The sequence below is a fragment of the Peromyscus eremicus genome, chromosome 15 (genome assembly GCF_949786415.1).
Source record: "Peromyscus eremicus chromosome 15, PerEre_H2_v1, whole genome shotgun sequence".
In the NCBI taxonomy this organism is placed as follows: Eukaryota; Metazoa; Chordata; class Mammalia; order Rodentia; family Cricetidae; genus Peromyscus; species Peromyscus eremicus.
Genome location: NC_081431.1, coordinates 16,608,116 through 16,633,803, shown reverse-complemented (window position 1 = coordinate 16,633,803; position 25,688 = coordinate 16,608,116). Strand labels below are relative to the sequence as shown.

Genomic DNA, 25,688 nt, shown 5'->3' with positions numbered 1-25,688 from the left:
TTAGCTTAGTGCTAGTCTGGTAACAATATTAATGCATTGATTCTTGTGTGGTATCCAAGTTTATTAGATAGCATGCTGGACATCAAGGGCACACGAGAGAACCAGACTGATGAGGTCATTCTGACATCCTCGACAAGAAAACAGGTAGGCATCAAATACAAGTGATATAGAATGCTCTGCTAAAAGAATAAAGACGTAACCTAAAAGAATGGTTTGGAGGCAAGTGATTCTCATGGTGAGCTCAGGAGGTGAGGCTAAAGCTGAGAGTCACAGCATGGTAAAAAGCCAGGCAGATACAAAGCTTCAGGAAGCCTGCTTCAGGCCAGAGGAGCCAAGTGTAAAGTGCCTGGGTCAGGCAAGAACCTGGTATGTTACAGCCACGAGCCTGGGCTGAGGCTGAAAGTGCACAGAGGCTAAACTACACATGATCTGCTGCCCTTCGGAGGTCGGGCCTCTTGCTGGTGTGTGGGAACTGCTGAAGAAGCCCTTAACAGAAGACAGTCTGAGGTTTCCACGCAAAATGTAAGCCCAGAAGGGCTTGGTTGGAGCAGGCCTTTATAAGGCAGCTTTGTGGAGTCTAAGCAAGAGATGGTGGTACTAGAGAATACACTCAAGAAACTACAGCTTTTACTGGACTAGGAAGAGGACACCAAGAGGCAAAGATGGCCTGCCATCAGTCTAGGTCACTTCATTTAATGTCTTCCTGGCATTCGTGCAGCTTCCCAGTACTCGCGTTAATCAAACCTGCTGCCCCCACACAGCTGCTCCTAAGTCTTCTCTGGGTCTTCAGCAACCAAGCCCTATGTGTGCTAGACATCCTCCACACCCTAGTCATCAACCCTTCCTTCTGCAGGAACAGTGGGGCCAATCCATCTGTGGCTTGACATGACTACAATGACCCAGAGCGGAACAGATAACTTGGAGGGATGACTCCAAACCCATTTTTAATGATAGGTGGATAGGGTAGATTTGGGGTATGTGTGTTGAGATGAAAAAGAATAGCATTTAAGAAACTTTCAACGAGGTCTCTAAGTCAACCATCTAATGACTGAAAAATAAATAAATAAATATATAGATGAATAAATAAATGCCAGAATGTACCCCTGGGTCCCAATACTCATTCAGTCACACATCTGTTCTGCAGTAGAACGAGAGGGTTAATTACTTTTCCATGACATGTATATATTTTGAGATACCACATTGCACCAGTAAATGATGATCTACCTTCTGTTGACATAAAATGCTTAAATTAATAAAAATCTAAATGATACATCTCATATCACAGCATACTTAATTGAAAGGCTGGATGGCGGCAGTACTAATTTTCCTGGGTGAAAATCACTGGGATAAGCATATGCAGCATGAATAGCTCAATCAATAAAGGGACTTCCACAGGCAGGCTGCTACAGAGCCCTGCATGCTTTCTAGAGAGGGTGGGTGGTGCTCTTCACTCCTTAATGTGGAGGGGTTGAGACCGCTATAGAAATTGAAAGGAATAACCAGTAGTTGCCTTAAATAGACAATATTAGTGACTTTTTCCCAGTTATAGACCTTGAATATTGAGCAGACAGGTTAAAGAGAAGGGATATAAGTAAGCCCTGAGCTTTGCCATTCTTTTAAAACCCCTTCTGCCCTTTGCTGGACATACTCCTGTAACTACTTGTCAAGCCAAAGGCATTATGGCAAGCTTCATTTTCTAAGTTGCTGCACGGATTTCCTTGGTGGGCAGAAATCTGAGATAACATGTAAAGTAGATCCTGGCACTAAGATGGGGTGGTTGCTCTCATCAACTTGACAGTAGTGTCTTGCTGAAGGCCTGAACCCACCCAAAAGTGAAGTCTGAAATCCCAGGTACTCAGTCATTTGTGTCACTTTTTAACTTATTAATGCATACATATTTTTTTTTCCATCTCATTTGTTCTGTTCCTCTTGAGAAACTCGGCTAACACAGTTTGGTACCAGAGAATGGGCTCTTGCTGTGACAGATCTGAGTATGCTGCTTTGGGGATGATTGTAGAAGTATTTGGAACTGTGGTCTGACAAAGCCATTGAGTGCTCAAAGTTTAATGGGCTGCAGGAACTTGGAAGGTGAGCACGTTGAGAGTAAGCCATAAGCAGCATTCTTTCACTGCCCCTGCTTCAGTTCCTGCCTCTGGGTTCCTGCCTCCAGCTGGTTCCTGTCCTGACTTCCCTCAGTGATGAACTGTAACCTGTAAGATGATAAAGCCTTTCCTTCCCAAGCTGCTGTTGGTCATGGTGTTTATCATGGCAACAGAAAGCCAACTAAGGCAGGTGTGTGGGCCTGACTGTAAGGATTTGAGCACAGACCCACAGCAGTGATCCTCCTTGCTACCGCAGCTTGCTTTTAAGGGGGCCTTAGGTGAAAGGCTCTTCTTGTAGGTCTTGAAGAACACAGAGGAGGTTCAGAAAGCTCTTGTTGACTGTGTGCCATAAAAAGTGACAGATAAAGGTGAAATTTTCCAAACCCAGAACAGGTGATCTAAACAAGGAAAAAGTGATTTTATATAATAATTTTTTATATAATGTCTTTTTTTTTTCTTTTTTGGTAGTTTCAAAATATCTATTTCTCCCTGGACTTATCCAGCAAGACCAATAGATTGTGAAGCTTGGTAACCGGGAAACATTTGGGGAATTCAGAGCCTAAATGGTTGGGAAAGGCTTTTCTTACAAGATGACCACAGAAGAAATGGCAGCCTATCCTAAAAACGAAGTCCAGGCGGCTAGAGTGATCCAGCTGCCTGCGGTTTCAGCCTCTTCCCACAGCTCAGGGAGACACAAGGCCGAGATTAGTCCTGTCCTTGGTGAGTTGGGACAGTCCCGTTTCCTGAGTCCGTCCTCACTTTCCCCTTCCGTGGGGTTTCTCTGACGAAGGCACATTTCTCGGCCCCTTTTCAAGCTAGAGGACCAGCTACACATCTACAAGATAAAGCTCATGGAGAACGCCATGCTGGATCTTTTTGTGGAGCTCAGAAATGATGACATGAAATTAGACAAGTTGGCACTCACCATTTGTACAATGATTTTCAATGACTGTCCTAAATGAAGCTGCTTTGAAAACAAGATGATACTCAGTTCCAGGGTGTAAAATGAGGGCAATTCTCATCTTCTGTGGCAGTTGTTATACACTGGAGCCCTCTACTGTGTCCAATGCAGCCTAATCGTTTAGAAATAATTAATGTGCTTTTGTTTCGGTTGTGGGAAGCGTAATTTATTAATTGGCTGCTATTTTATGTGTTCCAGATTAAAGGGCACAATAAATTAAGAAAATAGCATTAAGAAGGCATTGAGGAAATGCCCAGATTAACTAAATTCTGAGAAAAACAAGATGCCATCAAGTTAAGGGTGAGGGTATTTATTGCCTGGAGGAGTTCAATGACAAGTTTGGGGACAACTGTTTAAGGGCCTTTAGTGGCAGCTTTCCAATTCTAACAATATAGACAGGAGAGCATGCTCACTGGTTGAAGTGATTCCAGACCCCTAATTTACATTGTAAACAAGAGACAGAGAAAAGCTTCATTATTAATTATTGGAATCCTTGGGATCTGAGCATGCACTGGCAAGGAAGGTGCAAACGAAACAGAAAGCAGGCTGGCACTGGCCGTGGAGGCTGAAGAGCCTCCGGACTAAAGGGGGGTGCAGCTGCATGGACACCTGTGACAACAGGCAGCCCTGGGGGGGATGGGTGAGTGTCCTAAACTGTGCAGAAGCCCCCAGAGGCAGCCTGGAAGCAGGTGAGTATTCAAAACACACCATGTGCCAAATTCCTGGCTGGTAGTCAGTCTGAATCACACGGCGTTCCTTGTTTAAGTACAGCTGCCATCATGGATATGTAAGGAGAGCTCTCCCAAGCCCTTTGGAAGCCATGCTGTGAGAATCACTGTAGTCCAATGTCTTCTTTCACCTTTCACCTTTGACTCCTCCACACCCAAGTGCAGCACCCTGCTTGATTGGGAGTTCTGTGGCATTTTCAGGATGGCTGGACTAGCTGAACCCGATTGTCCAGTCGTTCAGCTACACATGGCACTCCTCATTTCTTTTCTCTCTACAGGGAAGGTTCTGAACTAGACACCTCCTATCTCCTGCAGCTGTTTCCAGGGAACCGACCCTGATACAACTTATCCTGTCTCCTCTGCTTATGAACCTAAGTGAATAGTATGCTCTATGCCTGGGATCTTCAGTATGTAGCAGAAGCCTCTTCTGATCATCATCACATCGGTGGATTTGGAGAGAAGATGGAAAATGGGCTGCAGATGCTATATTTGCCATCTGGGGGGAGCCTCGGAGCTACTGTTCAGGCAGGGGTCTGGGAAGATGGGGCGGCACACACCTGGTAAGCCACATCCCTGACTCATGCAGTGGCACTATGGATCCTCCTGGAGGGTAGTGAATGCCACCTGCCTCAGCTCCGTCCTTCAAAAGAGGCAAGGTCTTCACAGGAGCTGCTTATGTCTAGGCAAACAGGGAGCTCCAAGCAGTTGGGATGGCCTATATTCCAACAGAGAGACATCAGTGGAAGACAGTGTGGCTGGAGGTACAATGTTCTAAGCTGCTAAGCATGCTATGTGTACTTTAAGGGCATTGGCAAGAATGGCAGACTGAAAGGGTCAGAGTTCAAGTTCACTGTTGAGTTCAGTACACAGGTACTGAACTAAAGAAAATAAAAGTAATTTCGAATCACTGCATTTCTATAAAGAGTTAAAATGACAAAAGGGATTAGAATACATCTTCTGCTGGCTGGCGGTGGCACACACCTTTAATCACAACATTTAGGAGGCAGAGGCAGGTGGATCTCTGTGAGTTCGAGGCCAGCCTGATATATAGAGCTAGTTCCAGGATATCCAAGGCTATACAAGGAAACCCTGTCTCAAAAAATAAAAATGAAATAAAATAAAATAAAAAACCAAAAAAGGAATACGTCTTCCCACCTCTGAAAACTGAGATATCCTTCTCATTGTCACCAGAGCGGCCACGTACAGGTTTTAGAGCCCTCTGCTGCTCACTCACTACTGCTGTAGAGTGATGCTGCAGCCGTTGTGATATACATTTTATGTATGTATTCTTTCAGGAGCTGTGGAGACGATTCAGCGAGTAAAGTGCTTGCCATGAAACTGTGAGGCCCTGAGTTGAGATGCCTAGAACCCAAGTGGAAACAAATTAAGTAGAGAGTGTCTGTAGTCCCAGCACTTGTATGGCTAGGGGCCAGACACGGGACTATTCCTAGAAGCTCAAAGACTGGCTGGCTTGGCTGAGAACAAGAGACCTTGCTTCATATAAGGTAGAAGGTAAGGACTGACATTCAAGGTAATCAGTCCTCTGACCTCCACACATGTGCCATGGCACACACATGCCCACATTCACGCATGTGCACAGACACAGACATTTTGAAAGAAGAAGTGAAGGAAACACAGTCTGTTTCAGGCTTAGGACCACCAGAATGTGGGGTCTCCATCTTCCTGAACTACAATGAATAAGGAATAAAAAGCAGGGAGGCTCGTCCCATGATGTCCCACTTCTGTTTTATTCTGAACAAAAGGCTCCACGTGTGGCCAAACCCAGCAGGGAAAACAGTTTTCACCCTTCCTCTTTGATAGTTTAAATCAGGGTCTCATGTGGCCGGAAGCTCAACATGTGGTGAGGCTGGCCTTGAACTTCAGATGTCCCTGCTTCCACCTCCTGATGGTGTGATCACAGGGGTGCTCTCACCACTTGGCTAAGGAAAACAATCTTTACACAGAAAGAAGCACAGGTCTCAGATGGAGGAGAACTGGAGAACAGCCAAAGTACAGATGGCATCTACCTAGTTCCTTTCAGAGCCCCAGGTATAGCTGCAGCCCACCCTGCCCTATGCCAGGAACTGTAGGGGGAACAGGGTGAAGTTGACAGTGATGGAAGGCAGTGGTGTGTCATTGGTCTTGACCGTGGTCAGCTCCAGCGTGCTTCTTGGGAGTAAGAGCTGGGCACGAGGGGAACACACCAAGAGGAATATGGATGAAGAGTACCAAGTACCCAACACAGGGACCCTGGGAACCACACAGATGCCAAATGGAAGGAAGAAGAGGTTAGTAATGACTGAAGCAGGAAGACTTTAAAAGCTGCCAAGAAGCCTAGGCGAGCAATTCGGATTCCGATTAGCAAATAACGGGAACTGGGGATGCTGTAGTTCTTGGAACTTTCAAATGGATCATTTGAGAAGGATAATGGCCACCACTACTGAACATCTTCCATCTCCCAAGCTACACACACATCATCTAATTGAAAGCAAAACAGCTTGGCCAAGTATTGATAAGTCTCCTATTACAAAGAGAGGGGCGACTGAGAGAGGAAACATTGCCGATGCCAGGTGGCTGGAACGCAGCGGGACCCAGAGCCATCAGCCCCCAACAGCATTTACTCTTCCACTTCCTGTTAGCCACTGTGCCTCCAACTTCTACCCCGTCTAACTCCTCCCTCTTTTCTGTGTTACCTAGGGCTTCAAAAAGAGATAGTGAGGGTCTGGGGAGGTGACTCGGTGGGTGAAGGCACTTGCCGAGCAAGCCTGATCTCTCGAACCCATGCTAAGGTCAAAGGAGCCAATCAGCTCCTACAAAATGTCTTCTGACCCCTCTCCTACATGCATTTCATGGAATGCACATCCCCACACATCATGCACATGCAATAAAGTAATTCAAAAATAAGTAAAAGTAAATAATATGTTAATTCAATAAACATTACTAGAAGAGCAAGATATACATATGCAAAAAATGAAACCTTGCATATGACATAAGTAAAAAGCCCCCAAATATAAACTGTAAATAGAAAACACAGGAAAAATACTTTATTCTCTTGTATCAGGCAAAGACTTCTTGCATAAAACACCAAAGCCTCCTCTACACAAAGAAAATGCTGACAGAGGAGACTGCATGCAAATCTAAATTTCTACTCCTTAAAGACTGTCAACAGGTTGAAAAGACAAGGCACAGGTGGAGGAGAACAAATTATGTGATGTGTTTAGTGAAAGATCGGTATACGGAATAAAAGACTCTTGCAGTTCATCAAGTGAACACCTGAGATTTTTCAAATGGTAAAAGATTTGAACAAACCTGTCTTCAAATGAGATAAGCCCGTGAAACACACTCATGGTATACAATATGATAGGTTTGAAAGAGCAATCGTTATTAATTAAATACAAATTCAGACCACAGTGTAGTGTTGTCACATATCTGACAGGACAACTGAAAATAAAGACAAGGGGGAAAACCCTGGCAAATCAAGGGCCATCTTGGGGTTCTATTGCTGTGAAGAGACACCATGACCACGGCAACTCTCATAAAGGAAAAACATTTAATTGGGGCGGCTTATATGTGGGGGCCCACAGAGACCCCAGCTTGTGGCTTGTTTTCATCTTGACTCAGGGTCAGAGAGTCTGAGCTTGTTTTCCCCTGTGAGGCTGCATAACAGGATGTTTTGGGCAAAGGCGTAGTTAACAGGCGTCTTATACTTCAAGGCCTATTTACAGGATACTTTGCCGTAAGGCGTGGTCACCAGATGTTTTGAGTACTAAGGAGGTGTTTACACTTGCTTGTACACTGTACCTTAAAGTGTGATGTCCTTGAAAGGGGGAGGTCTTTTTGCCCCCTTGCTTTGGGTATATAAAGGCTGTGAGTAATAAAACCTGTGTCTGTGGTATTGACCTAGAGCCCTCCCAAAACTATCCTGTGTCTCTGTCTTTTTCTTCATCTACGTCTGTATTTCATAGCTATCATTTTCCAATTCCACATTCCCTGCTTCAGAACCATTGAACAGGTCAAGTGGGACTTGACAATTATACTTTCAGAAGTTCAGTCCATTATCATCATTGTTTGGGTGGGAGTTCCACCTCAACCCCTGGCACCCTGGCATCCATACACCCAAAGAGTCTGGAAGGTTCTGGTGGAAGATCTACCTCAACTCCCCTCCCCCATCTCTTTCTCCAAACTCGCCCCTTCAAAGCCCGCCAAACATAGCTCTCCCCCCAGAGGCTCAAGACCCCTCCCACAGGGTATTTTAGCTGCATCCCAGAAAACAGACACATGGTTTTCCGGTCTCTTGTCTCAGTCTCCTCTCTGAGGGGCTGGAGAATCACCTGGGAATGCTTTACCCATTAAACCAGGGCTTTTTCTAATTTGGTCTGATTTAGATTGCTGCATCAGCAGAGAAGCTTACCGGGGTGCAAAAACTTATCAGTCATGGCAAGGAGCATGGCAGCATGCAGGCAGCCATGGTGCTGGCTACATCTTGATATTCAGGCAACAGGAAGTAGACTATCTCACTGGGAGTAGCTTGAGCATAGGAGACCTCAAAGCCTACTCCCAGAGTGACACTCTTCCTCCAACAAGGCCACACCTACTCCAACAAAGCCACACCTTCTAATAGTGCCACTCCCTTGGGGGCCGTCTTCTTTCAAAGCACTGCAAGGACAAGAATGAGTCACAACTGGAATTCTCAGTCACAGTTGGTGGGAATTCCAACAGCTACTGTCACTCAAGAAAACAATCCAGCAAGATCAAGTTAAACACGTATTTGCCAGATGGCTCAGCAATCCCAATCCTAAATATTTATCTGCATGATATGAAAATTTACATTCATCCTTTGCAGTTTGGGTGGAAATGTAAGTTAGTATAACCACTACCGAAAGCATTTTGGAGTCTCTCAAGAACTCAAGTAGAATTACTTTATGACCTATGGATCCTACTCCTAGCTATACCTCCAAGGGAACGAGATTGGTACACAACAGTGAAATAATTCTGTCCTGTGTTTACTGCAGCACTATTCTCAGCAGCTGAGAATGAAATCAACCAGTGTCTATCAGCTGATGAATGCCTAAAGAAAATGAGCTATATATATATGCATACACAGATGTATATACATGGATGTGTGTATGCATATATGCCACGAAATACTAGGTGGTCATAATTTAAAAAAACAAAGAATTCCTGTCTTTGTTGTGAACATGCATGGGACTGGAAAATCAGCACAGTAAGGAACATAGGCCAGACAAGGGCCACATGAGCTCATTTACATGCAGAATCTAAAAATGTTGATTTCACAGACATTGGAAATAGCTGGGAATATAGCTCAGTGGTAGAGCACTTGCCTAGACAGGTGTTGATGAGGCCCAAGTTCAATTCCTAGTACTGGGGAAAAAACGCTGAGAGCAGAATCATGGCAGCCAGGGACAATAGAGAAGGAATCATGAGGAGAGGTTGACAAATGGGTACCAGGCTATAACTAGGTCAGGACTGGAAGATCTGGTAGGGTGACTGTAGGCAGGAAATGGCTTCTGTATATCTCAAAAATAAAGAAGAAAGGATCTTAAGTGTTTTGCCATAAAATAACTGTCATTGTTACTTTCTGTCAACTAGACACACTGAGAAGAGGAAATCTCAAGTGAACTGCCTCCATCAGAATAGCTTGTGGATATGCATGTCTGTGGGGTATCTTCCTAATTGCTAATTGATGAAGGAAGGCCCAGCCTTCTCTGGGTACCATCCCCAGGCAGGTGGGCCTGGGCTATATAAGAAAAGTAGCTGAGCAAGCCATCAGGGCAAGCCAGTAAGCAGTGTTCCTCTACGGCCTCTGCTTCAGTTCCTGTCTCTAGGTTCCTGCCTTGGGTTCCTGTCCTGACTTCCTTCAGTGATGGAGTAAGACCTGGGAGTTGTAAGATGAAATAAAACTTCTCTTCCCTGTGTGGGTTTTGACTAGTGTTTTATCACAACAACAGAAAGCAAACTGGAACACTGAGGAAATAAATACACTGCACCCGACTACACAGAACATGCATGCATTAAAATGTCACATGGTACCCAGCTGGAATCAAGCATGAATATGAGCAATCGAGCCAAATGAGGGAATTATGAGGAGTGTATAGTGGAGGCACACCCTTAAAGGGTGGTGGTACTAACTTCATGCATTTGTCAGAACTGGACAGTAAAAGGGGGGACTTTTTTACTAAACACTAACTACATTCAATTAAAAAAACACACAGGTAGTATATCTGTTACAGATCTATAGAAACAGCACAATAGACCAGAAAAGGCCATACATACTCTTGAGAGCCCCATTACCTCACCTACTGAATGGGACTAGAGTAGCCACAGCTTACATGAGCTGTGGAAATTAGACAAGACGTGGCATATAAGGAACTCAGTCAACCACCTTGAAGAAGGTCGTGGGTGCTACCAAAACTTCAGCAGCTGTTCTAATTCATCATGCTCTCTAGAGAGGAAGTTCTTTACAATGTTTCTCACATACAGCTGTGGGCAGTGTACTGGGCTAACTAAGTATAATGACTGGTTCATAGAAAACATTCTCTGTAATCACACTAGCTGTGGTTGCTGAATGTTAGACTAGGGACTTAATGTTAAGGTACGGTCCAAGACAGCTCTTGTCCAGCGTGGTCCAGAGAAGCCAGAGGTTGGACATCCTTGGAGTAGACTCAAAGCCAGTAGATACTTGCAGAAACTGGGAAAGTTATAAGATGGTATTTGTGTCACCATGGACTAAATGCAAGGTGCATTCTGGGACCCAGCTGAACTGCAAGAAGACACCTATGGGTCTGCTTAGAGAAAGAAACATTGAAGCATCCAACACTGTGATGCAGGGGCAGCATATTCTACAACAAATGCAAAGGTCACACTAATGACTTCCCAGGCAAGGTCCATGGTGTCACCCATGCTTAGATGTCACCCAGTGCTTCATGGCACCCCAGCAGACAGGAGTTAGGGTTACAAACTCAATAATCATTTTCCCTGCTTTAACATGAACACCAGCCATTCCTGCATCCATTCCTGAGAAGCCTATCCCTCTGCTTATTTAAAAAAACAAGAGGCCAGCAAGATGGGTCAGTGGATAAAGGTGCGTGTTGCCAAGACCGAGGACCTGAGTTCAATCCCAGCCCACACGGTGGAAGAAAAAAACTAACTTCCTCAAGTTATCCTCTGGCCCTCCACATGTGTGCCCCCTCAAATAAATAAAAATGTAATTTAAAAGTCAGAGAAGCAAGAGGTAGGCTTTTCACTTCCTAAAGAACTCATCCAATGAAAACATGCACACACATGCACACACACACACACACACACACAAACACATTCTTCTCTCTCTACTACATCTCTTGAATCTTCCTGAAGATAACATACCTTGCCTATGATGAAAACTTTAGAAACAGGAAACACATTCTGCTTAGATTGTTAAAACTTGAAAAGTAAAACAATTCGGAACTGTTTGGCCTGACCATCTTGCCACGAGGCAGTTCTGCTCATAATTAACTTAGCAAAATAGGGGAAGGCAACAGGAAAAAACTACCTTGGTTTACTAATGACTTTTAGGTAATTGCTCACATGTCACGTGGACTCGGGTTACTAGAATAACATCCTTGGGCAGAAACGTCTGCTTCCCTTTGAATACAACTTCTTAAACCTAATACTGCTTTCTCTCCTGAACAAGCACGGCTTCATCCTGCTGCCCCTGCCCAGATACCCCAGTTAGGAGGCACAGCCAGCGCATTCAGGAAGTGAGGCTGGCCATCCTGCATGGCACCAGCACACCCTTGGTGGGTGCGCGCGCATGCATGCACCCACCCCCACACACACACCCACACACACACACACCACAGTTTCTCTAATAAACTTTTAGTTCAACAGAATAAGAAAGTGAAATGGTCAGAGCCGGGCGGTGGTGGCGCACGCCTTTAATCCCAGCACTTGGGAGGCAGAGCCAGGCGGATCTCTGTGAGTTCGAGGCCAGCCTGGGCTACCAAGTGAGTTCCAGGAAAGGCGCAAAGCTGCACAGAGAAACCCTGTCTCGAAAAACCAAAAAAAAAAAAAAAAAAAAAAAAGAAAGAAAGTGAAATGGTCAGAATGGGAGGCAGGTATTGTGGACTGGTTACCCAAAGCCATTCATGCTCCTCCTCTCCAAGAGTGAAAAGCTAAAATACAATGTTCCAGCCTCTTTTACAGCTACAGGTGGCCATGGGACACAGCTTTTGACAATGAAGTATAAGTCCACATCCCTCTGAGAGGCCACCTTGCTTCTTGGCCTCTACAGTCCCTTCTTTTCCCTGTCTTGAGCTTGAACACACCGCTTAGGTGCCGGGGACAGCAGCCATCTTGGGAACAGGAGGACAAAAGCCACATGCTAGGAATTGCTACAGAAGAAGAAATGCCTTGGGAACTATCTTAGTTACTGCTCCATTGCTGTGCTGAAACACCATGGCCAAGGCAAGTTATAAAAGGAAGCATGTAGTTGGCAGTGTCAGGGATTAGGTCATGAACATCCTGGTGAACAGCATGGTGGTAAGCAGTAGGCAGGCACGGCATTGGAGCAGTAGATGAGAGCTCATATTTGATGTGTAAGATGCGGACAGAGAGCAAGCCACTGGGTCTAGTGTGTGCTTTTGAGACCTCTAAGTCCACCTAGTGCAACACAGCCCCTCCCATAGGGCCACACCTACTTCAACAAGACAACACCTCTTAATCCTTCCCAAACAGTTCCACTCAGCGGGCACCAAATATTCAAATATCTGAGCCTATTGGGGCCATTCTTATTAAAATTACCACAAGAACTCAGTCTGATGGTGCAGGCCTGTAATAACAGCTACTCAGAAAGCTGAGGCAGGAGGACCATGCTGTGGTAACTTTGTGAGATCCTGTGTCACAGTAAAAATGAAAATGAACAAATTAATAAACATTAAAAATGCAGCTGAGCATTTGTTTAGCATGTACAAGGCTCTGGGTTCAATGTCCCAAGACACAAAAAGAAAACAAACAAACAAACAAACAGATTTATGGCTTGTGGAGTTATAGTAAGATCAATGAGTAACTCCTTGGATTACTTCTCCAGAATTACTTCTAACAGACCTCACCTATCAAAAACAGTTTTGTTTATCTGTATTTGTGGGTCAACCATTTCCTAACCATTATAGTTACAATATAGCAATTGTGAACACAACCTGATCTTAAATGAAACACTTCATTCATGCATTCATTCAAGGATTCTTTTCTTTTAGACATAGTTTTAAATTGTATTTATTTATTTACTGTGTGTGGATGGGTATGCAAAGGGCAGAGGACAGCTTGTGTGTTTGTCCTCTCCTTTTACCGTATGGCTCTTGAGCACAAAACTCAAATTGTCAGGCTTGGCTGCAGTCATCTTTACCTACTGAGACATTCACTGGACCTATTCAGGAAGATTTCGAACTGGAATCAAGCCTTCTCATTGCCAACTAAGGGCTGTGGGCAACTAGACTGGATCCACTTCAGAGCATAGTCTGCTAGAGGGGGGGGGGGATGTCCGAGGGGGTTCCATATGACTCTGGCATGACAATGCTAACGTGGACTGGATCTTGGTGCTATCTATACAGCAGATCCAACTTTTCCTACTTAATTCTTTCTTCTTTCTTTTCTTTGAGACAGGGTCTCACTGTTTAGCTCTGGCTGACTTGGAACTCACTCTGTAGACCAGGCTGGCCTTGAACTCACAGAGGTCCACCTGCCTCTGCCTCCCAAGTTCTGGATTAAAATCAAGTGCCACCTCTCCCAGTTCTTAAAGCTCCTTTTAATGCAAGCCCTCTTACATCTGCTGATTCCAGTACTCAAATGGACTCATGGTCCTTTCTCAAGAAGGAAGAACATTCACCTCTCCAGCAGTGATGACAGAAACCACAGGCGGCCCCAGGATAGTGCAGGGATAACTTGGTTGAGCCAGCAGAGCTGGATGGGAGACTGGTACTGTCGCTTTTTCCTTATAACATTTCGGAGGCATACTCTGAACCTGTCTGAGTTTGGCTCCCCATTTATTTAGAAGTATTGACATTAAATGAGATAATGATCACAAAATACATCTAACAATGTAAACACCCTACAGAAGTGAGATTACATCAGATAACCTGATTGCGTGCAAACCAAAGTAAATAGGTTCAAAATGAGGACAATAGATGAGTAATTGGAGAGCAGTTTATTATCTTCATGGCATTTATTTTGGCTCTTCTTCCTTCCTCAGAGAGTAAGAGTTTTGAGATAAGTGAGCCCCATCTGATAAAGTGTGCAAAGGAGAGCCTTATGGAATGAATTTAAAAGAACTAAAGACAAAATACTCTTTGGAATGTTTACTGCTGAGCAATAACTGTTATCAATCATAACATAATTCAGCCTCTTACTGTATGCTCTCACAGCCCTCTGACCTTTCATAGCCTTTTAATTACATGTTTAATGCCACATGTTTAACATCTGTATTCCCATGATACTCTAAGTCCCATAGGTCTTAAGTCTCACCTGGGCGGGGTCAAAAGTCCCAGGAAATAAAGACTGCAGCTTGTGTTCTGTTCTACTTCCTAATGCTCTTCGGAGTGGTGGGACCAGCAGCAGAAGTCCCCAAAAGACCTTGCAGAAGCCACCCTGGAAGTTTGCAATCTGCCTTCGAGCCACATACCTTGTCCTGGGTTTGGCATCGGATACAGTCGCACTCAAAGCAGTACTGGTCCCTCAGCTGCTTCTGGCGTTCCTCGCTGGTCATCAACATGTCCAGGTAGCAGATGGTGAGCTGTGGGGAGGACAGAGAGGGAAAGGCTCGCATGGCTGGTGGGCTCATTTTCTTCTACAGTTATTACCGCTGTTAATTCTCAGAGTAAGACATCAACAAGGAGCAGGAGAGAAGGCATCACCAACAGCCTCTTCCCCAAGCGATTGTAACACGTTTTCTTCTTGTCTGGCTCAGCGTAAGCACACAGACATTACATATCTAGTTTAAAGAACTCGGTTTATAACCTCGACACAGCTTTATATTTTATCTTTGATTTTTTTCTCCCTTCTATTAAATAGTAAAACATCAGGAGTTATTTCATGTTTGGGATCACTAAGGTTTGGCCATAAATTCGATGACCACTGATAATCAGAGAAGCCAAATTCTCTCTGGCGAACCAATGAGCAGCAGATGACACAGCCAGATTGGCTTTACATACTGGTTGGTGGTAGAGCTGTTTCCTGGAATTTAGGGCCATCTATATTTGACAGTTTTGAAATAAGGAGATACTCTGTCACTTGCTGCTTAGATTTTCCTTTTAAAAAAGTGAACAGGCATTTCCACTTGACTGAATCCCCAACACACAGAAATCAAGTTCACAACATTAGAACAGAACTCCCACACACACACACACACACACAGACACACACACACACACACACACACACACACACACACACACTCATACCAGCGCCCTGCAGAGCCTCCCTACCTGGGAAAGGGCAGGCAAGCAGTAGCTCCTATTTCATGCTGTCCAGACTGAACCCTTGGAGTCTCCCTTGACTCTACCTTCCAAAACCATTGGGAAGTTCTGTTAGATCTACGTTAAAAATACATCCAGAACCGACCACTTTTAATCATTCCCAGTGTCCCATCTGGAACTGGGCCGCCACCATGTCAGATGGTTCCCCCTTCTCTCCCGAGAAGGAATCTCCCTGCATTCTACCATCTAGCCGGCACAGATAGCGAAGTCAGACAGGCTTCCTTCTCTCTGAAATACTGCAGCAGCGCCCCCTTTTGTCTGAGGGGAGCCAAGACCTCACAGTGCAACCTAACTGTGGTCCCTGGACCCTGTGGGCTCTAGTCTATGCCGAGATGGGGAAGAAAACACAAAGTCCTCGCTTAGAAACTTGTTTACTACTTTGGTAAGATTGTGTGTGTGTGTGTGTGTGTGTGTGTGTGTGTGTGTGTGTGTGTGTGTGTGTGTGTGTGTGATATTCTAATGATAAAAATTGGTGGTGGTGGTGGTGGTGGTGGTGTTTTACTGTCTTTAAATTTTCATTTTTCTAATTTTGTAAGAATATTAGTCTGTGATGACCCTAGTAAAATAAGAGTCATTCATCACCAGGGATAGAGAAGCAACAGCTTCACACACGCTGCTCCACGCCCTCCCTGAATGCATGGCTCCTCCTCGGATGCTCCCCTCCCCTTTCCCTGGACTCCTGCTGCCCTAGCTGGTCTGGCCTTTTGGCTGTCCCTTCATATTCCCACTGCAGACCTGAGTTCTCCCAGATCCACCAAGGTGGCCTCCCTGGTCCTCCTGGGTTTCAATCCAATCCCATTTTCTCAAGGAGCCTAACCCGCAGCCTATTTAAAACAACAACTTAGTTCCCACCACACCCAATGCTCCTCCACTCCTCTCCCCTCCCCTCCCCCCTTGTCTGGGTTGGTTTTCTTCTTGTAATGTATATCAGCTTGTACAGTACTGGATAAATGACTTATTTATCTGCTTTCAAATGCAGGAGGTAATTGTGAGGGTCTGGGTGGTGGGGGAAGAGGGGGACCCTGTAGGAGAGGAAGGCAGGATTATCTGCTGGAGGACTTGACAAACCTCCCTCAAGCAAACACTCCATGTGGTTTTCCTTCTACTGAAAACAAAGTATCACATGTCTGCTGACATGATTTTACTTGTTTGAAGTCAAGGTAGGGCACCGAAGACCTCTGACAGAAAACGACTCCAAGGCAGCCTCCTGAAAGCTCCATGAGGAGGAGGAAGCCTGGTCAGCCATATCTGTCAACCCCACGCTGTCACCAGGGTGACTGAAGGAAGACATGGGCTGGGCTGACTCGCTGGCTCATTTTAGGGTCTTTGAATGTTAGAAAGCTACAGTGAGCTGCCTTCCACACAAGAAGGAGTGCCCGCCCCAAGGGGACAGACCTGCTCTAGCTGAACATCTGGGAGTGTGGCACTCCCGTAAGAGTGTGTAACACTGAAAACCAGAAAAGGACTGATGTAAGCCTGAGGCTCCTTCCTGTGGACAGTGGCGCCCTTCTGGGGTGGCAGTGGAGCCTAACACCAGAAGGAGCCACTACAGCCCCCACCGGTGGACCTACAGAGTATAAGCAGGGCAGAGCAGTGGTGGTAACTGAGCTCCTTCAAGCCAAGGCTATGGTCACTTTTCCATTTCCTCCATCTTTCTCCTGCATTTTGACCTAAAGGCAGGGGTATCTCAGGGGTGACAGGGCTACGGTATCAGGCAAGTTCCCATGATTCCCAGAGAACACCATGCTCCACAGTTCAAGCAACCGGTCTCTAAGCATATATCCTGGAACATCTTATTGGGAAGTTTGGGAACATATACTCATCCTGTATCCAGGCTCTCTGGTCCTGGCTCCTTACACAGGTGAGGGGGTACAGTAGCTGATGGCATGCTCTCTCCAGAATTCAGTCTAGAACCCTGTTTCTCACTCCAGTCCAACCCTGAGTCACCAGCCTCGCTATCAGGTCAGGCACATGGCGGAACTTCTTGGGTAATCACAAGCCACTGTGAAGTCACCAACTCCACAGTGTCTGACCACAACACAGCACTATGAGGGCTAAAACTCATGAGTGGTCATGCTAGGCAGTGAGCGGATAATGGGAGACCAGTTGTTTCATTTAACCCCAAAGACTTCATTCTCTCGAAGTCTTTCTGGGTAGCCTGCAAGTGCCTGAACTCAACCTCAGGGATGGTTTTCTAACTGCCCACCCCCCACTGGCTTCTCTACCTTTCACCTTCTAAACTGCTGAGAGAGGGGGGGGGAGGGGGAGAGAGAGAGAGAGAAAGGGAGGGAGAGAGAGAGGGAGGGAGGGAGGAAGGAGGGAGGGAGGGAGGGAGGGAGAGAGAGAGAGAGAGAGAGAGAGAGAGAGAGAGAGAGAGAGAGCTCCCTAAGACATCTGATTGCGTCATTCCTCTACATGAAGACCTTAGACCGCCTCTCACTGCCTACAGAATGGAGCCACACAGGCTTTTTTTTTCCCCTACACTAATTGTAGGTCTACTTCCTAGCCTCAGATGTCTTCTCCTGTGCCCCACAGCCTGCCTGTCTTGACCGAACAGCTCTGTCTCTGAAATGTAGGTCACCACCGTGAGTCTGTGCCCTGCTGCCTACTTCGGTACCGTTTCCTCACCCTCACCCTTCATGACTGGCTTAGAAGTGCCCCCTCCTTCCTAGATGGGGGACTCATTATCCGCTTTGTGCCTCTTGCCACCGACGTTTGCAAACTGTACTGTGTACCAAAGCTGAGGGGCTGCTCAGTGGCAAAAACATTCCAGAAGCACGCAGCCAGACTGAAACAGCAACTGCATCACTTTATCAGCCACAGATAAAAACCTTTATTAAGGGCTCATAGATTCTCAAGTTTAAATGGAGTCACTGCTCGCTCCATGTAGGGCTCATTTAGTGGGCACATACATACAAAACTTGGCCATTGATCAACTGAGGTTGTAATGGCGGAGAACAAAACCGCGTTAAAATACTAATGCTCTGACCACTGCTCTGCCATTTAAGGGGAACTCTCGTGGAAAAATGCATAAATCATTTCTAGCTTTAGAGTAATATCACAGAGGTTTCTGGAACTTGATGATGGTGCCTCTGCTCAAATCACAAGGCAGAGAAAACCTTTTTCTCTGAAACTATCTTTTCCCATCAACAGTGGAGCGCAGAATAAAACCAAATCTTGTCTTCATTTCTGCAATATATTGTCACAGTTACACATTTTTCCAATACTGGCTCTGAACTGAAAAAAAAAAAAGAGAGAGACCAAAAAAAAATTCACTTCTTTTTAAAGTCAAACCTCAAGGTCACTTCTGTCCCTTCTCTTTGTCATATAAATTCTATTAATTTTAAATTAATTAATCTATTAATTAATATTTCTATTAATTTGGCTTCTAAATATTGTATTCTTCACATCCTCTATTCCGAGCCACCACTGGGCCTCCTCCTGACTTCAGACAGTCGTTGTCGACTCTTACCTGGAGGAATGGCCTGACCCTCATTCTCTCAATCTTGTCTACACATAAAATCCTATCACACCATCCTTCTCCTAAACGTCAAGGATGGCCCACTGCCTGGCCCTCTCCCCTCTGGAGATATTTACTAATAGCCTCCCACTGGCAGACACTGTTAGGAAATCCTCAGGTGAACAGCATTCTGTAAAAAAGCCCAAGACATTGGTTTAGCCCCTACATAGTCTCCATTCCTGGTTGCAATGGACTCTTCAGTCTATTGCTATGAATCACTCTTGCTCACCAAACTCTCCACTCAGCCCCTGGGTTCTGTCTCCTTGCCTAGAACACGAGTTCCTGCTTCACCTGACTTTATCTTTATAGATCCTTTCGGATCTACAGGCCACTTCTCTAGACACCTCCCTTAACTGTCCCCAAGCCTGGCACCTCAATCTGCCCCGGTGCTCTGCTCTGAGTGTCCACAAAGCTCTGTGCATGTTTATGTCACCAAACTTCTCATCCTGTTACTGCCTTCTGTTCTGTGTCCTCTTCCTCCTCGTGACAAGGCCATTCTGGTACAGGTATTCCTCAGAGTTTCCAGAACGGCCATCCAGCTCCCATCACCCAGCAAGCCCTCTGTGAATTTGTTACATGCTTTAGCAAATACAGATTACTGAATGAAGAACCAGACCTCCCTAGTCTCCAAACACTTAAGACAAAAATATTAGGGATAGAGATACGCTCAATTCATGCAAATCACAACCCTCCCAGGTGACGAGGTCCCAGAAGACTCGGAACCGATGCGTTCGTTACAACAGCTCCAAGTTCTTTTAACCAGGACTTCACATGAGGGTACCCAGGCTGTCTGGTGGATCCGTGTTCTGTAAGACTATCAGATTACCGAGGACTCCACAGCCTAAGCAATTCTGAAGGGCAGCCTTCAGCAGTCCAGCACACACGTCACGACAGGTGAGCAGGGGCATGTGGGGCCAGTCACGAACATGTCTCTGTAGGAAGTAGTTGGGTGAGAACCTTAAACTGCCAGAACCAAAAGAAAAGTCTCAACGACTCCCATGACCTCCACATTCCTTCCAGTGCAGAAGGATGGAAACGGTGCCAGTTGGAAGGGCGAGGGTCCGAAGGTGACCCACAGGGTGGTTTGACGTGGAGAGAAACCCAAGGCAGGTTATTTCTAAGGTAAGGTCTGGTACTGTGAAAGTTTCTACCACTTTCCAGCTCTCCTTGTGGGTGGACTGAAATGCTCCCACCCTGAGGTTTCTTCCTGGAGCCATGTGACGTACCTAAAGACGTCTGACAGCTAAAAAATGGCTCCACAGCACCACTCACCCTCTTGTTTTACCTTTAGAAGGTCTCGTTCAATAAACAGAAACACAGCTATGAGGCTTAATGACAGAGCGCTCCCCAGCAAGCGCAAGGCCCTGAGTTTGATCCCTGGCACTATAGAAACAGAAAACAATAAACAAACAACAATAACAACAACCCCCCCCTCTCCCCCCTCTCTCTCTCTCTCTCTCTCTCTCTCTCACACACACACACACACACACACACACACACACAAGAATCTTCTAGCCAGGCGGTGGTGGCACACACCTTTAATCCCAGCACTCGGGATGGAGAGGCAGGCGGATCTCTGTGAGTTCAAGACCAGCCTGGGCTACAGAGTGAGTTCCAGGAAAGGTGCAAAGCTACACAGATAAACCCTGTCTCAAACAAAACAAAACAAAATCTTCTATTTCAGGCACTTTCTAGTCTCTCTTCCTTGGGCTTATATCCTAATACTCATATCCCACTTGGTCTGCATCAAAACCGAGGAGTCTAGTGAGCAGCAAAGCCAAACTGCAAACTTGATACCACAGAACCAACCAACGTTGGATTACTCTTGTTATCAACTTAGCTAAGGCTCACATCTGACAACAAGTAGGATTAGCCCTCTTAGCCATAGCCTCAAAATGTCTTCTGTACCCCCCCCCCCCACGTGCCTCTGGTCCATGGGGTCAATTTTAAAGGTTCAGGATACATTTTGATTGGTCATAGCCATACAGCATTAACTGGGCAGGGCCTAGAGACAGTCTTCTTGATGATCCACAGCCCCACAGAATGATGAGCTAGTCCACCCGACGCCCTGGAGAGAAATGCTGCTGGTCTCAGTCAGCTCAACCAATAGAATCAATTCAAGGGTGTCAGATACTTCCCAGGTGTGAAGCAAGCCCTGGGAGACAGCGAAGAGGCCAGATACAATCGCTGTCCCCACAGCCTCAGCAGCTATCCCAGGGCACACTGGTCCCAGGCTGGAAACTCAGCAAAAGGTACTGTGTAAGAGGCAGCGTATTTGGTTGGAAATACGTTTGGAGGGAGTCTTGTCAGAATCAAATCCGTCTCCATAAAATATGGTACCTCTAAGTTAGGGCTTTATTTGGAGGAGGGATGCATAAATGCCATAAAAGCTTATGGCCCTCCATTTTCCTTGCAGTAAAGATCCACTTTAGCAAATTGGAAGGCAGGAGGAAATGGAGTTCTGGAAAACATGACTAATACTAGAACTCAGCATGGGTGGTAGCCATAAGAACTCCACACAGACTCACTCCGTGTGGCCCAGCAGCCTGTTTGTAGTTGCCTGTGAGATCTCAGGCTTCTGGAAAGGACCCTCACCTAAGAAGCTGGCTTGGCCATCTCCACAAAGCCACATTAGCAAGGCCTTTTTGACCCTGTATCTTTGCTGAAACAATCACCCAGAAATGCTGAGGGGTTTACAAAAGCCCAATGGCAAAGGCCTGAAAGAATAAATCATGTCTATTTTCTTAATGCAGAATTTCAAATATCTTCAAAATGTGCTTAGTGGCTTTGGGGGTAAGCCCTGGGGATACTACTGACAAGCTGGGTTGCTTCTCTACTCATGGAAGAATGGCTATTCGTTGTCAATGAGATTTAATGACTCCCATGCATGTGCATAAACACACAGGCTCTGTCACAAAAGAACATCTCTCAAATACATGTCAGAGGATTATCATGCAGAAAACCCAGCGACCAAGACCAAAGACTATGCATAGATTCATCCACAGCTTTGTTTGTGACTGTTCCAAGTGTCTTCTTGGTGGCAGGGCAGCAAGGAGCTCGTTGTAGCTGGTTGTAGGAAGGGGCCATACTGAGAAGGACGCTGATGAGCAGGTAGGGCAGTCAGTGGCAGGCGTGGGTTTCCTTACCTCCTCTCCTGCCTCGATTTCCCGCACTGCACGCAGTAAGAGGTGGGGCCCGTTGAACACAATTGAGCAGTTGGGGTCACAGCTGTGATTCAGCAAAGACATACTAAAGGAAAGAGAAAAGGGGGGAATCATCAACACTCGCAGTTCAGCAGCTACATAAAATGGGAACAACAGTCAAACATCACTTTAGCGGGGGCATCTAAGACGGGTTTGATGGAGAGGAAACGGGATTGGGCTCTGAGAGCATTCATAGGCATGCCCCATATCCTGCTTCATACGAAGTCAAATGCTTCTCGTAATACAGGCTAATTAGGGAAGCTTGGTAATAGAATCATGTTTGGGTCCTTTTGGGGAATGGGTCACATTAGAGATCACGTGGTAAGGGAACCCAAATGAAGGTGGTACTGACAAAGTAACCTGTAAAGAGATCCTATCTGAGCTAAGAGCAATCACAAGAGTCACCCGAGGTGCCACTGACCCACAGAGGGTCTCACTGCTGAGCTCTGGTAGGGGAGGGCTGTGCCTCTGCTAGATGCTCATGCTGAAGAGTAATCAGGGCTACATGCTCTCAGTAGGTCCTGATGCATTCTGGGAAGGAGCCTCGTCACTTTATTTTCCTGGAGGTTTCCTGTGGGAAATGCAATGACTTTACGCTATGAACTGACAGTGATTAGGACGAACATGTACTGTGTTGGAAGTACTTGCTCGGTACTGGAGCAGGGTGACCAAATTAAGCTACCACAACAACCTTGTGAGGATCATTTACAGGTGAAGAGACCAAGGCCTAAGAATAAAAGGGCTTATCTAAGGATGTGCAATTAAACTGTGACTGAACTGGAACCAGGCGTCCTGAACTCAGAGCCCATGCTCTGAAGCCCCCTACATTGTTGATTTTGATACCTGTGCTATGAACAGACCTGACCTGCAACCAATGACATGCATGGGCGTGAGTGAGGAAGCTGAGTCTCAGATGCATTGCTTAGAGGAAACACTATGCTTGAACCCTTGAGGCATAAAGAGAGAATGAAAGTCAGGATGGTTCTAGTCCTGGGCTACACGCCATCTAGGAGCTCAGGGACAAAGGCTGCATAGTGAGGGATAAGGAACATTACAGCAGGCTAACCCTGAAGGCTCCTGAACCTCCTCTAGTGGTGAGTGGAAAGCACACTACCACCAAAGTCAAAGTTGGCTGGCCTATTGGTACCATGCTGCCAGTCTGGTGGGATAACGGTATGCTTCAACACAGGAGGCTAAGAACAAAGCTCAGGGGAGATTTGTAAGGATAACTGAATTCCAGAGCCTGTAAGCATCAGCCTGCCCTAAAGTCTGCCTGAGAACAAGTGGTTAAACATGAAGTCCACCGCGTCTTAACAGCATACTATATAACGTGGGTTATAAGACTTAACATTTTTACAGCCTCTTGTAATTCACTACTAAGTTTTGAGTTTGGCAATGGAGCTAGCTGCTACAAAACCCTTTCTAATGACCTCCAAAAGGCTGGAGAGCTGGACGGGAGTTAGTTGGTTTGGGATGTCTGCCATACCTGGGGTACAGGCCAACGCCAACCTCCTGCATCTCCGCATTGCAGATGGTGAATGAGTTGCAGATCACCTGTGGAAACAAGAGGGGCCCTTGTTAGACGTCCACTTGAGGAATCTCACAGGCACTCACCAAGGCTTGCGTTTTTTTAGGGACCGCTCGGAAGGGTCTCCCCAAGCACGGATGCTGTGCGACTTTAAAAGAACTTTTCAGATACACACGCCCCAACCCAGGAGAAACTCACAGCTTCAGGGAGCACGGAAACCATTAACGGCAGTCTAACCCCCGCCCCCCACACACACCCATGTTCTTCCATTCCATGAAATGTTCGAAATTCAAAATACAAGTAAGCTACTCATTAAAAGACTAGGCTCCTGTGGCCCTGACATTTTTTCAGGCTGCCTGCCTGGTCCAAGGCCCCTTTATCTAAGAAATACAGCAACATGATTGTTTTTATTCCTGCAGAGTGAAGTGCACCCCGAGGGCATTTGTGATCCGAGCTACCCACAGACCACAAAGAGGACAGGAAGTTGCTCCATGCGGCCACAGCATGTAGTGGACACACAGAGCCCCTCGCCGGGCCTGTGGTCTGTACCTGTGCCCTTTGGAAAGATAAGGAAAGGAAGAAAGAAAAACACCACACACAAGGAGCTTGAAACACTTGTTTGTGCAGGAGGTAATGCAATGTGCGAGGAACTCTGGGCTTGAAACACTAGTCTAAGACACCAGACAATACCCACACAGACATAAGGAAGGAAAATCAAGGTCCCCGCTCTCACAGAACTTAAGCTCTAAACAAAAAGAAGAAAGCCCCAAGATGGAGATGTTATCACTTGTGGGGAAGGTGCCAAGGAGAGAACGTAAAGTGAAGGGATGTGAGGAATTCCTGGAGAGAAGCAGAGTCTGCAAAGGCAGATTGACTGACTACTAGAACTTCAGTGACGTGAAGAGGTTGGAATGCTGCAGGTCTGGAGCCCAAGTACATTGCTCAGGCAATGCCTAGCCTCCTAAAGAGGCATTCCTGGCCCACCCTGCTGTCATACCTAACATGCTAATAAACAGATAAAACCCCTGGAATAGATTAACCTAGCAAAACCCCGTTCTCCACCAATCAAAGGGCTAAGAACGCTACCAGATAGCATCCAAGGCCTATACCTGCGATTTCTCCACCATGGCAGTTACCTTCTCTCTAGTGTTCCCACCAATCTATTTTTTTTAATTTCTTGATTTATTACTTTGTTCTGTTACTATAAAAGCTGCACGAAACTGTTTCAACATTGGGACATGGAATTTGGGGTAACTTAAATCTGTGTTTCCATGCTATGGCTACTCATATTTGACTCTAGAATAAACAATCTCAGATTCCCTTGGAGGTGAGAGCTGTGTTTTTGTGACATGGACATGAGAGAAAGTGGTGAAGAAGCAGAATAAGGTGGGCGTGGAAACAGGGAGTGGCAGGGACCATGGGAAGGAGCCTGGGCTTCACTGGCGATCAAAGTGTTGTGGGTGCCCATCTGAGTTCAGAGGGCGCTGGTTCCAGGCTCTAGTGTTCCAGAACAAAGGGCTGCTCCAGGGACTCATGGTTAGAAAGAAAAGTAGGGACAGTTTATTAAGGAAGGGAATGCTCTCTTGAGTACAGGAGTGAGCTGGTGAGATGAGAAGAAAGCACAAGGCTATGGGGCATGAAGCAAATGACCCTTTACAGTGTATTTACATCACCTCCATTTATACAGCAGGATTTTCTTGAGCATGCTCTGTTCCTTATATGAAGCCCAGGAGAGGAAGGGCTTCCAGTCTTTCTTTGCCAACGGACTTCCTTTATATGTTAATCTTGATGTGGCTTTCTTTTTCCCAGTCTGTATTCTCCATACACAAAGGTGTATGTCACCAAACAAACAAACAAACAAAAAGTGCAGAGGCCTTTGAGGTAAGAGTGTTTGTGCATACACAGCAAGAATGCTGATGGAGCCCAAGAAAGCAGTTAAAATGGGAGAGAGCAAAAGAGAGGTAGCTAGATCACACAGGACTTTACAGCATGTTGGGAATTTTATTTTCCGTGAGGCTCCAAGCCAAGGAGTAAATGGGTCTGATTTCTGTTCACAAAGGATCGCTCTGACAGCTGTGCACAGAACAGCTGTACAAAGGTAAGCATGCACGTGTAGCACAT

The 25,688-nt window shown here is 45.9% G+C and overlaps 1 protein-coding gene across 2 annotated transcripts in view; it reads right to left on the bottom strand.

Moving 5' to 3' along the window:
- Smyd3 (SET and MYND domain containing 3) overlaps positions 1–25,688 on the bottom strand; it is a 550,432-nt gene that overhangs the window by 111,892 nt on the left and 412,852 nt on the right. For both annotated transcript variants that reach the window (XM_059281034.1, XM_059281035.1), the window contains exons 6-8: positions 23,526–23,593; positions 21,983–22,085; positions 14,464–14,574 (exon numbers count right to left, since the gene is read on the bottom strand). In XM_059281034.1, the coding sequence (XP_059137017.1) occupies positions 14,464–14,574; positions 21,983–22,085; positions 23,526–23,593 (282 nt within the window). The remainder of the gene's footprint in view (positions 1–14,463; positions 14,575–21,982; positions 22,086–23,525; positions 23,594–25,688) is intronic.